The sequence below is a fragment of the Ranitomeya variabilis genome, chromosome 5 (assembly GCF_051348905.1).
Source record: "Ranitomeya variabilis isolate aRanVar5 chromosome 5, aRanVar5.hap1, whole genome shotgun sequence".
Lineage (NCBI taxonomy): Eukaryota > Metazoa > Chordata > Amphibia > Anura > Dendrobatidae > Ranitomeya > Ranitomeya variabilis.
Window position 1 is genome coordinate 168,290,641 of NC_135236.1, and position 14,165 is coordinate 168,304,805.

Sequence of the window (14,165 nt, forward strand, 5' to 3'; positions counted from 1 at the left end):
GGAAAGGTTTTCCCATTGTTAGACTTACAATGTTACATGGAACGCTGCAGATCTGATGTAAATTATTTTTCTAAGCTACGGGAGTTGTTCATGTACAATTTGCAAATACACAACTCTTGTCATCCATGACCTGTAGCATTTTTTATTTATTACCTTTAACAATAATATAAAAAAGATATAATCAATTTTCACATCTGAAAATAAATGAAAGATTTTGGACAATCTCCCAAGGAGACAAGAGCCATTAGTCTGTGGAATAGCCGACCTCAGGAGCCAGTCACAGAGGGAACCGTGTATGGCTTAAAAAGGGCTTACATTCTTTTTTGGAAGAACATAAGATCAATGCTTTGATAAATGTGTCCAGAAAGATTGGGTCTTTTAGAGCAGATGGGATCATGCTTTGTGGTTGAACACATACCCATCCACCTTATCATTTCTCATCCATTAGTTGAACTTCATGGCCATGTGTCTTTTTTCAACCATATTAAAGGGAATCTGTCAGCAGGTTTTTTTTATCTGAAATCTGAGAACAGCCTAACATAGAGCACAAAAGCCTGATTACAGGAATGTGCTACTTATTAGGCCATGTGCACACGTTCAGTATTTTTCGCGTTTTTTTCGCGTTTTTTCGCTATAAAAACGTGATAAAAACACGAAAAAAACGCGAAGAAAACGCTAACATATGCCTCCCATTATTTTCAGGGTATTCCGCATTTTTTGTGCAATTGTAGCCTTTTTTTCCGCAAAAAAATCGCATCGCGGAAAAAAAAGCAACATGTTCATTAAAATGCGGAATTGCAGGGGATTCCGCACACCTAGGAGTCCATTGATCTGATTACTTCCCGCACGGGGCTGTGCACACCATGCGGGAAGTAAGCAGATTATGTGCGGTTGGTACCCAGGGTGGAGGAGAGGAGACTCTCCTCCACAGACTGGGCACCATATAATTGGTCAAAAAAAAAGAATTAAAATAAAAAATAGTCCTATACTCACCTTCGATGTCTTCCCGCCTCTCAGCTGCATGCTGCCGCTTCGGTTCCTGTAGCTGGTGTGCGGTGAAGGACCTGCGATGACGTCACTGTCTTGTGATTGGTCGTGACCGCTCACGTGACCGCGACGTCATGGAAGGTCCTGTGCGCACACACCATCTATACGGAACGGACGCCGGTGAGGAGATCAGCTTTCTGCAGGTGAGTATAAGCATTTTTTTAATTTTTTTAATTGTTTTTAAACATTCTATCTTTTACTATAGATGCTGCATAGGCTGCATCTATAGTAAAAAGTTGGTCACACTTGTCAAACGCTATGTTTGACAAGTGTGACCAACCTGTCAGTCAGTTTTCCAAGCGATGCTACAGATCGCTTGGAAAACTTTAGCATTCTGCAAGCTAATTACGCTTGCAGAATGCTAAAAAAACGCGAAAAAAACGGAAAAAAAACGCTAAAAAAAAATGTGGATTTCTTGCAGAAAATTTCCGGTTTTCTTCAGGAAATTTCTGCAAGAAATCCGGACGTGTGCACATACCCTAAGGCTGTGTTGTAGTTGTAATACAAACATTATTTTATCAGCAAGAGATTATCATTACCTGACTTCAAATCTTGTGCAGACAAGAGGGGCTAATCAGGGTAACCCAGCCCACACCACTGATTAGCAGCTTGCTGACACTTCACAGTGTCCACAGGAATCTGCTACATCAACGTCTGACAAAGTATTCTATCCAAACTACCAAGGTAGTCCAGTAAGTGATATACACCCCTGGAATCAGGCTTCCTTGGCCCATGTTATGATGCTATAAGATTATATAGCAAAAACCTGCTGACAGAATCCCTTTAACAGTTAAAGGGGTATTCCACATCTCCAAGATCTTATCCCAATATACAGCAGGTGTAATAATAATAGTATTATCTCCATTTAGAAATGTAGTATAGCTCTTCTGATAATCTGTGTCTCTTACCCCAGGTGCAGGGCATTGCAGTAGATTAGGTAGTCATGGTTACGACCACTAACAGCTAACTAGCTATCACTATATGTGTGGTCATAACAATGGATACTTAAGCGTCTGTAATGCTATGCACATGGGGTAAGAGACACAGATTATCAGAAGAGCTATACTACATTTCTAATTGGAGGTATTTGCTAATAGTATTATTATACTTCCTACAAATTGGGATAGAAGCTATTTTTTTATATAATAAAAAGGTGGATTCTCGTTCGAATTCATGTTTTAAGCACATATACAAAAACAAACTGTAAACAATGTGAGAAAAACAGAGATGTAATTCATTTTTAGATTTTCTTTGCATGGATTTTAATCTCAATTAAGGAAAATGTTTGCCCAGATTGAGGAGGAGTGAGAAAAAATGAAGTTTGTGATTCATGCATTAGCTTTGCGAGCTGTAGTTTAGGCCTTGTCATCTGTGTGACCCTCTGCTGGCATCTCCATATGGTGTAAAGTTATACAGTGTGAGGGAGTGACCGGTGTTACAGGTAGGGGTCGCTGTGTGTTCTCCCCAGGATGTTCACGGAGGCGTATGGAGGCAATGAGAGTGCATTGCAGTCACAGGCATAGCTGTGATTGCAATGCAGACTAAAAATAAGTGCTAAAGTGTTAATCTTGGGCATGTTAGTGTGCAAGGCAGAGTTGGGAAAACCTGCTCTGGGCTTTTTTGTATTTTGAAACAGACTGCAGGATTGTAGTCGTGCAGTTCGTTTCATTCCAGGCCCGGGTTTTCCATGTGGCTGAAGGCCACAGGTTGCTTGTTAAAATACCTGCAGTAAAGGGTTTGGGTGTGTCAGGGTCACAGTTGGTATCAGTCTGGTGTATACTAGAGGGCAGAGCAGTCAGCACTGTAGAGTTCCTGTGTGAGGCAACACAGGCAAGCGGAGCCAATCAGCCAGGGGAGCTGAGACGCCTAGCACACACAGCGTGCATAGCGGTGCAGTCGCCCACGGCAACCGGTCAGAGGTGGACTGGCAAGTTTAGTGACTGTAATATGGAGGATATGGTTCCCGGCAGCGATACGGAGGATAACGGGTACTATGTAGTGCTGTGAATTGGACATTAATGATACATACTTGTGTGAATGGGACATTAATGCTGTGAAGTAACCGCATTAAAGATACTTTGTGCTGGAACTTTGTTGGGTCACTGCCTCCTCACTGCGAAAGTGTGCTACTGTTTCTCTACAACAGGATAAACATAAAATATACTATTCAATGCTTAATTATCAGCGTTGTGCAAGGTGATGCCTAAATGACAGTGCCCAAATACAAGTTATACAGCTAATACACTGTAAAAATTAACTATACTGTGACACACAATGCTATAGTAAATACCACCAAACAGCTAAACTTAAAAAGTAATCTATTAAAAGCCATATAATGTCTAAAAAAAACCTAAAATATCATTTATATTAACATTTGTAGTAGCCATATGCCTTGTCCGACAGACCCTCAATGGCACACCTTTTAGAATTGGCAGCTGATGCACTTATGTAACCTCTATTCACACTGCCAAGACAGATATACAGTTTGTAGTACACCGGATTTGTCTTTTCTAAACAGCTTTTATTATAGACCTGGAGGTGAAAGGAAAAAAGTGCTGGTATCTTGACTGACATAGGTAATACGCACTATAGTGTTGGCTGATAGGTATATAAATCAGCTGATGCATCACATTGACCACCAACGAATAAGAACAATTGTGGCAATATGGACAATTCAATCATCTTTTGTACTGTGAAAAAATTCTTCTAAAGTGTTATCTGACACGTAATAAGGATAAAGACCCTCCATTTACACTTTTACTAAGAATACAAGTATAAGCAAGGTTTCACAACCGGAAGCAAAGAATACCTTTATTTCTATAATCTCATTGTATTTGACACATGTAAAGTTCATATGTTAGTTCTATATCTCCCCACAGGTCATTGATGCTGGTGGCTCCATGACAATCCACACATTTGGGGCATATTTTGGACTGACAGTCGCTTGGATCTTGAAGCGTCCTAAACTTAGTCAAAATAACAAAAATGAAGGATCAGAGTATGTCTCAGATATATTTGCTATGATTGGTGAGTTACCTTGAGGCATACAACATTGTCACATATTTTTTAAGGAAGACCTGTCACTTGCCCTAAATATGTATTTTTGTATATGATGTACATGCTACTTTCACCCTTAATCTAGGGTGATTTTTTTTCCTGAAACATGGCTCCACATTCCCTGTATATAAATCTAGTCTTTTAACTAGACTCCCATGGAGAAGAGTTGAAGACCACACCTACTTGCCAAAAATGACTAGATTTACATAAAGGGCAGAAAGACATCTCAGGAACCAAGAGGCACAGACACGAAAAGAAAAAAAAAGTCAGATTTAGGAGAACAGTGGCATCTATTCCAGATACAACATTACATATTTATGGCAAATTCTCTTTAAGGAGAAAAAGTTGAAAATATTCTGAAATAAACATATACCACATTTTTACCATCTCATGCCCTGAAAGAATGGGAACTTTTTTTAATTAAATTTACCATTAAAGAATCACTGCAGCATTTTTACTTTTTAATTTTAGGAGTGGTGCTACAATTGTAAGCCTGAGCCTAGTATTATATTTACTAGTTGCCATCTTCAGCTATTCCCAGTGCCGCTCTGGTCCTGATTCGCAATCTTGTGACTTCTGACTGACTGGAAGTCAGAGGTAACAATCACAAATGCTCAATGTAAGTCTATTCTGGTCTCGTTCCGGTCACATAGACTTAGGCTACGTTCACATTTGCGTTGTGCGCTGCAGCATCGGCGCCGCAACGCACAACGCAAACAAAAACGCAGCAAAACGCATGCACAACGCTGCGTTTTGCGCCGCATGCGTCCTTTTTTTCATTGATTTTGGACGCAGCAAAAATGCAACTTGCTGCGTCCTCTGCGCCCGGACGCGGGCGCCGCAGGGACGCATGCGGCGCAAAACGCAAGTGCGACGCATGTCCATGCGCCCCCATGTTAAATATAGGGGCGCATGACGCATGTGGCGACGCTGCGGCGCCCGACGCTGCGGCGCCGACCGCAAATGTGAACGTAGCCTTACACAGACTTGGGCTGTGAATTCCACATGGTCATCGAACACGGGAGCGATCCAGCAGGTCACAAAATGCTGAGACCTGAGAGCGCTGATAACAAAATTAGTTGGTAGCTGGTAAGTATGATACTAATTGCAGGGAACTTACATTAGTGGCACCACTCCAGCGATAAAATAATAAAAAAATGCTGGAGTTGTGCTTTAATTTAGAAGATTCAGAGATAAACTAGGTAGTCAATTCCTGAACATGATACCATTGTTCTATGCATTTCGTAAAATATATTTTTGGTATGTGAAATTAGTATTAGAAAATCTTAGAAATAAGGACTAAAAATATGATAATAATTTAATGTTTTTAGATGCAACAAAAAAAAAAAACTATAGCAATAGACACACTGTTTGCATATGCCCACTGTTCATAATACAGTCACACATTTTCTGTTCTGGGCACGCACAATACATTACAATCATGCACAGTGATGGTCTGTAGGAAGTAGGATGAACGTGCAGACACTGGACACTGAACCAACTCCAGTTACGTTGGAAAAAGGTTAGCTATTAGAAAGCATATACAAAAGGAGGAGGATTCGTTTCCGGCACACTGTCAAACTAACATAGCAACATTGTTAGCAAGGCCGAAAAAAGACATTTGTCCATCCAGTTCAGCCTATATTCCATCAGAATAAATCCTCAGATATACGTCCTTCTAAAGAACCTAATAACTGTAAGATATAATATTGTTACCCTCCAGGAAGACATCCAGGCCTCTCTCCATCACCACCTCCTCAGGTAAGGAAGGTAAAATGTTGAAATTTATTCAAATAATTCTAAAAATGGGAAAGTTAAAAGCAACTGATGCCTTTCTGGTGCGGTAAAGCGCCCTTAGTCATAGAATGCCAGCAAGTAAATACAAAATAGTATAAGTAGAGGAAAAGAGCTAATAAAAAGCTAAGAAGATAATTACATTTTAAACTCAGCAGCTGTCAAGTACCGAGGAAGACAAGATACATGCTATCAATATATTTAGATTTTTTTTTGATTATTTGAATACATTTCTACATTTTACCTGGATGGTGTGCCGGAAACGTATCCTCCTCCTTTTGTATTGTTGCTGCTCTCACCAGCGGGATCGGCACCTACCAGTGGCATTTCGTCAACCTCTACCGGATTCAAGCTACATCCGTGGAAACTTCTTGTTCCTCTTCACTCCATCTGTTAGAATCCATATTTTGGCAGTGGCAGAAGAAGGCACCTTCACAGATGGAGGGGCAGGCATCCAACAACATTCTTAAAATGGGGGTCTTGTGATTATTCGGCTTTACAGATTGTTATAATTTTAAGGGGAAGCCATATCAGTCTTCTCCCACATGCCTTAATCAAGCTGTCCAGGAGTTAGGGTATGGTGACTTAGAGGTTTTGGTGTAATTTGGAATCTTTCAAAGTCCTGTAGTATTAGTAGTATTTTTACACTGCCCACTGCAGGGGTTTCCAACTAATTACATTTATTGCCTGTTCACAGAATAGCTGATGAACGATCACTGTGGGGTCCTACAGCTTAGACCCTCACTTTTTCTGAGAATGAGGTCTCCAAGTTTTCTTCCTGTTTGAATAAACAGTAATGTGCAAGCTTGACCACTGAATCCTATCAGTACCAATAAGTGAACGAAGCGGTGGTCACTCTTCTGTTCTAGGGATCGGTTAGAGACCCAGCAGTAGGACCTCAATGATTATGCAATTGTCATTATTAACTACACTGTAGATAGGAGATAAAGGCTCTGCTCTAATCAATGAACACTTTTGAATATAGTCAGATGTAGTGTGGAGCAGCTGGAGTTGGATGATACCTACACTAAGTTAAAGGGATTATCCAGTCCAAATCGATAAGTCTACAGTAACTCTGTGTGATTGTAGACTTATGAATCTCCCCAGGGCACACACTGTGTGTTGCGGGGATTCGCTGGTTTGTGAGTCGGGACCGGATGGTATGTATAAGTTATATATACTCCTGGCCAGAGCCTGTCTAGTATGGAGAGAGGCCACACACACTAGTCGACCACGCCCCCTAGATGGCCTAGTCAATAGTCAGGGAATGGCCTCCTTCATTACAAGTGTATGGAGTGAGACCATGCCCACTAAACCGCTTCTGCCCAGGAATGCGCTGGGGGGATTCATAAGTCTGTATTTAAACAGAGTGACTGCAGACTTATCAATTTGGACTGGAAAACCCCTTTAAGTAATGACTAGTTTAGTTTGTCAAGTCAAAGTGTGAGTTCCACTTTTTAACATCCTGTTACTGTACTTGGGACCTCGTCTATTACCGTGAGACTATGATAGATTTCAGGTCATTGCAATCTTGATCTTAAGTTAGAAGACAGCAGAGAGTATTGGTATAATTTCAAGACCGATAAAAGAAACCTAGAGCATCTTGTGATAACTTGTATTTTTTGTGCTATTACAGGGACGCTGTTTCTTTGGATGTTTTGGCCTAGCTTTAATTCAGCGATATCGCATCATGGAGATGCCCAGCACAGGGCTGCCATTAACACCTACTGTTCTTTGGCTGCCTGTGTTCTGACAACTTTTGCAATTTCCAGTGTGGTAAACAAAAAGGGTAAAATAGATATGGTAAGTGCCATTCTTCGCTAGAGAGCCTGGTATTATATCAGATTAGTTTTCTTTTAGACATAAGTCCTGTAATTAAGTGTTTTTAAATGGATCTTGTGTAAATGACACTGTGATGTAAGATTTAATCTTGTTGTCACTGAATTTAAAATATTTTGTTTAAATCCTGATGTTGAAAATATCTCTTGACCATGTCAGGCTCACAAATTGCAAATAGAAGGATTCCTGGCATCTTAACGTTATTTCTAATCTAGCAAATCCCGGTAATCCCACCAATCTCTAGGATCTCCCAAAAACATATGATAATGACTTGTCAATTACACGTCACAACAGTTAAAGCAGTACGACTTGTTGGGAACAAGGGAGTTTTCATTACTACATCAGTTGATACGTGGATGCGTCTATAGCTTTATCCTATTCCTATACCTACTGTATGTCCTAATTTTGTATCCTAATGCTTTCCCTATTCTTAGTACATTAACACATTATGAGTTCCACATCATTAGTATTTTAAAAAATTCTATAAAATTATTCATATTACAGTAACACCACTCATATAATCAACATAAATTTGTTCACATAAGTGCCAGTTATATTCTATGCACTTGAAATACATCTTTACTACACATCTTTACTACACATCTTTACTACAAATACATCTTTACTACACAAAAGCGAACCTCTTTTTATTGACATACTCTCACAGTACCATTAATGACCCAGCTTTAACAGCTCACCCTGAACATGAGCACAAGCTCACATGTTCATTGTACGATGTTTTGAATGGAAAAAGGCAGCCATGTGCTTAAGGAATGTAAGAACACGTAATGTTTAATAAAGATAAATTAAAAGCAAAAACATAATCCTGAAAAAATACTGAAACAAACTGAATTAAAGAAAAATACATAAACTTGGAATTACAGTTAAGAAATATACCAGGCAGCAAGGTGGGTCATAAGTTTTGGGTGATTAATATAGTTTATGATGATGTGCTGTACTGCACCCATTCCTCCTGTACTTAATTACAATATGTCAGCACAGACTTTGATTTACTTTACTTCAGGTTCAAGGGGTGGTTCAGTGACAACTTTTACATTACTTAACAATAGCACAAACAACTATTATGAAGCCTAAAATGCTAGGAAAATTAAGTTAGCTTCTAACTTAAAGGACATTATATGGAGTGAGAGCAAATTAAAATCTAGTTTTGGGGAGGAGCATCAAATTTCTACAGGCTTTATGTTACATGTTGTTTAGTAGTATGGATTTCTCACAAATAATTATAGATCCAGGCAAAATGTGGACTAATTGTGTAAAAGCTGAATAAAGAAGACATTATCAGACCAATGCAATGTAATGGTTTCTGTTAGTCTAAAGGGGTCGTCCCTACTTTAAAAGCATCATAATCTAGTGTGGGCATCAAATAACTGCTGCAGAATAGGAGTGGCCACTGATTGGATGCAGCCTTCTCATTTTTTTAAAACAGGAAGAAACATCTCTTCCTGAAATAGACAGCACACTGACCATATGGTGATTTATTATCAAGTCTGACAAATTAAGGGTTATTACATCTACATTACAACAGCATCAGAGCCTCCATAGGTACATCTATACAGCACCAAAACCACCATCAATACATTAACATAGCACCAAAACTAACATCAATCATCAGTACATGAATATTGTACTAAAGCTATAGTCCTGCATTAGAATCATTATCAGCACATGAATACATCACAGGAAGCTCCATGAACACAGCACCACAACCACCATTAGTACATGACTACAGCACCAGAATCACACTCAGTACATGAATATTTACCCAAAACCATAATCAGCACATGAATACAGCACCATAACCATCATCAGTACAAGAATACAGCATAAGAAATATCATCAGTACAGGAATACAGCACCTGAACCATTATCAGTACTACTTCACCAGAATCATCATCAGTATATGAATTCAGCACTAAAAACACTATCAGTACACGATGATAGCATCAGAACCTTAATATGTGAATACAGCACAAGACCCAACATCAGTACATGAATACAACACCAGACTGGTGCTGTATTGGAATACTTCTAAGAGGTCTTTTTGTGCGATCCTAGGGGTCTTAGGATCCAGAACCCTACTGATATGCTCAGAATTAAAGGACCTAAAACATATTAAAATTTCCCAAAAGTTTAGTTATTCTTTAAGGTATATTTGCGCTGGCCAATAATTACTTTCCAATCATCAGAAAAGTAGAAAAACAAGGTTCTATTTATTGTGCATCCAAGAAAATAATAACCGTTGTTAAACATTTTCGGTCCTGGTTTGGACCTTCATCAGAACTGGTCTAGTTGCAGAACTTCTAGAACCCAGTGTAGTTGTCCTGTCATCTAGTGGTGCTTAAGCAAGGATTCAGGCTGCCTGGATGCCATGTGTGAGGAGGGAGGAGGAACCAGACAGCTGGTGCTTAAGGAATTGGGTGATCTGTGTTGCTGGGGAGGGTGCCATCAATACTTGGTCGGGGCTCCTTTTGCATCAATTACTGCATCAATGCGGAGTGGCATGGAAGATATCAGCCTGTGGTACTGCTGAGGTGTTGTGGAAGCCCAGGTTGCTTTGATAGCAGCCTTCAGCTCATCTGCATTGTTGGGTCTGGTGTCTCTCATCTTCCTCTTGACAATACCCTATAAATTCTCTATGGGGTTAAGGTCAGGCGAGTTTGCTGGCCAATCAAGTACAGTGATACTGTTGTTTTTAAAACAGGTATTTGTACTTTTGGCAGTGTGGACAGGTGCCAAGTCCTGCTGGAGATTGAAATTTAGATCTCCAAAAAGCTTGTCAGCAGAGCGAAGCATAAAGTGCTCTAAAATTTTCTTGTAGATGGCTGCACTGACTTTGGTCTTGATAACACACAGTAGACCTACACCAGCAGATGACATGGCTCCCCAAACCATCACTGATTGTGGAAACTTCACACTAGGCCTAAAGCAGCTTGGATTGTGTGCCTCTCCACTCTTTCTCCAGACTCTGGGACCTTTCTTTCCAAATGAAATGCAAAATTTACTTTCATCTATAAACAACACTTTGGACCACTGAGCAACAGTCCAGTTCTTTTTCTCCTTGGCCCAAGTAAGACACTTCTGGCGTTATCTATTGGTCATGAGTGGCTTGACAAAAGGAATGCGACAATTGTAGCCCATGTCCTGGATACGTCTGTGTTTGGTGGCTCTTGAAGCACTGACTCGGGCAGCAGTCCCCTCCTTGTGAATGTCCCTCAAATTTTTGAATGGCCTTTTCTTAACAATCCTTTCAAGGTTGCAGTTGCTTGTGCACATTTTTCTACCACACTTTTTCCTTCTACTCAACCTTCCAGTAATATGCTTGGATACAGCACTCTGTGAACAGCCAGCTTCTTTAGCAATGACCTTTTGTGGCTTACCCTCCTTGTGGAGTGTGTCAATGACTGCCTTCTGGGCATCTATCAAGTCAGAAGTGATCACCTTGTTAGTGGAGCCTACTGAAACAGACTAAGGGACCTGTTGTGAATTCCGTTCTCAGGCTCCCTCCTGTGGTCATGAGTGGTACTGTGTGAGTTCTGTTCTTGGGCTCCCTCTTGTGGCCTTTAGCGTTACGGCTGGTCTGTAGGTGGCTCTGCTGTCTCGTTTCCTGCTATTCTGGTTCCTATTTAATTCACCTGGACCTTTACTGGTTGCCTGCTGTCGTTGTATTCAGTACTGGTTCTGATCTCTCCTGGACTTCACTTGTGACCTGTCTCCCCCTTGAGAAGCTAAGTCTTGCTAGTTCATTTGCTCATTGTTTCATTGAAAATGTTTCTCACTATCTGATGAGTTCAGTCCAGCTTGCTTATATGTATTTTTCTCGCTTGCTGGTAGCTCTGGGGTGCGGAGTGCGCCCCTCACATCGTGAGTCGGTGTGGGGGTTCTTGTATTCTCTGCGTGGATAGTTTTTGATAGTGTTTTTTACTGACCGCACAGATCCCTTGCTATCTTCTGACTATTTAGTATTAGCGGGCCTCATTTTGCTAAAACCTGTTTTCATTTCTATGTTTGTGCTTTCCCCTTAACTAACCATTATTATTTGTGGGGGGCTGTCTAAACTTTGGGGATATTTCTCTGAGGCAAGTGAGGCTTGCTTTCTCTCTAGGGGTAGCTAGTTTCTCAGGCTGTGAAGAGTCGTTTTAGGTAACGCTCCACGGCTGCCTTTAGTGTGTTTGGATAGGATCAGTGTTGCGGTCAGTATAGTTCCCACATTCCCAGAGCTTGTCCTATATTCCGTTTACCTATCAGGTCAGTTTTGTGATCCTTGCCACCAGGATCCATAACAGTACAGCAGGCCATAAAGTGTTAATGCATCGCAGAAGAGGGATAAGAGAAATCCTGAGTTCATTTTTTTTTATCTGCAGTGTGTTTTGCTTCTCTCCTCCCCTTAATCTCTGGGTGGTTCAGAATTCAGCTGCAGATATGGACATTCAGAGTCTGTCCTCTAGTGTGGATCATCTCCCTGCAAGGGTACAAGGCATTCAGGACTATGTAGTTCACAGTCCTATGTCCGAGCCTAAAATACCAATTCCTGAGTTATTCTCTGGAGATCGATCTAGGTTTTTGAACTTTAAGAATAATTGTAAGTTATTTCTTTCTCTGAGACCTCGTTCCTCTGGTGACCCTGTTCAGCAAGTTAAAATTATTATTTCTTTGTTACGTGGTGACCCTCAAGATTGGGCATTCTCTCTGGCGCCAGGAGATCCTGCATTGCTAAATGTGGATGCGTTTTTTCTGGGGCTCGGATTGTTCTATGAGGAACCAAATCTGGTAGACCAAACAGAAAAGGTTTTGCTGACTCTTTCTCAGGGTCAGGATGAAGCAGAGGTTTAATGTCAGAAGTTTAGAAAGTGGTCTGTGCTCACTCAGTGAAATGAGTGTGCCCTGGCAGCGATTTTCAGAAAGGGTCTTTCTGAAGCCCTTAAGGATGTTATGGTGGGGTTCCCCACGCCTGCGGGTCTGAATGAGTCAATGTCTTTGGCCATTCAGGTTGATCGGCGTTTACGGGAGCGCAAACCTGTGCACCATCTGGCGGTATTTTCTGAACAGAAGCCTGAGTCTATGCAATGTGACAGGATTCTGACCAGAATTGAACGGCAAAATCACAGACGTCAGAATGGGTTGTGCTTTTACTGTGGTGATTCTGCTCATGTTATCTCAGCATGCTCTAAGCGCACAAAAAACTTCGCTAAGTCTGTCACCATTGGTACTGTACAGCCTAAATTCATTTTGTCTGTTACTTTGATTTGCTCTCTGTCATCCTACTCAGTTATGGCTTTTGTGGATTCAGGTGCTGCCCTGAATTTGATGGATTTGTCTTTTGCCAGGCGCAGTGGTTTTATCTTGGAGCCTTTACAATTCCCTATCCCACTAAAGGGAATTGATGCTACTCCATTGGCCAAGAATAAACCTCAGTACTGGACTCAAGTGACCATGTGCATGACTCCTGCACATCAGGAGGTGATTCTTTCTTGTGTTGCATAATTTGCATGACGTTGTCGTGTTGGGTCTGCCATGGCTGCAGGCTCATAATCCAGTCCTGGATTGGAAAGCAATGTCTGTGTCAAGTTGGGGTTGCCAGGGGATTCATGGCGATGCTCCTTTGGTGTCAATTGCTTCTTCTACTCCTTCTGAAGTCCCTGAATTTTTGTCGGACTACCAGGATGTATTTGAGCCCAAATCCAGTGCCCTACCTCCTCATAGGGATTATGATTGCGCTATAAATTTGATTCCTGGTAGTAAGTTCCCTAAGGGACGACTTTTTAATTTATCTGTACCAGAACATGCCGCTATGCGGAGTAAAATAAAGGAGTCTTTGGAGAAGGGGCATATTCGCCCGTCCTCGTCCCCTTTGGGTGCGGGGTTCTTTTTTGTGGCCAAGAAGGATGGTTCTCTGAGACCCTGTATAGATTATCGCCTTCTAAATAACATCACGGTCAAATTTCAGTACCCTTTGCCTCTATTGTCTGATCTGTTTGCTCGGATTAAGGGGTCCAGTTGGTTCACCAAGATAGATCTTCGTGGAGGGTATAATCTTGTGCGTATTAAGCAGGGCGATGAATGGAAAACAGCATTTAATACGCCCAAAGGCCATTTTGAGTACTTGGTGATGCCTTTTGGGCTTTCTAATGCCCCTTCTGTGTTCCAGTCCTTCATGCACGACATCTTCCGAGAGTATCTGGATAGATTTATGATTGTGTACCTGGATGATATTTTGGTCTTTTCTGATGACTGGGAATCTCATGTGAAGCAGGTCAGGATGGTATTTCAGGTCCTGCGAGCCAATGCCTTGTTTGTGAAGGGCTCTAAATGTCTCTTTGGAGTCCAGAAGGTTTCCTTTTTGGGCTTTATTTTTTCTCCTTCTACTATTGAGATGGATCCAGTCAAGGTCCAGGCTATTCATGACTGGA

At 41.1% G+C, this 14,165-nt stretch overlaps 1 protein-coding gene across 2 annotated transcripts in view; it reads left to right on the top strand.

Annotated features, from left to right (window-relative positions):
- RHCG (Rh family C glycoprotein) overlaps nt 1-14,165 on the top strand; it is a 350,822-nt gene that overhangs the window by 287,408 nt on the left and 49,249 nt on the right. For both annotated transcript variants that reach the window (XM_077263476.1, XM_077263477.1), the window contains exons 4-5: nt 3,927-4,074; nt 7,535-7,701. In XM_077263476.1, coding sequence (XP_077119591.1) covers nt 3,927-4,074; nt 7,535-7,701 — 315 coding nt within the window. The remainder of the gene's footprint in view (nt 1-3,926; nt 4,075-7,534; nt 7,702-14,165) is intronic.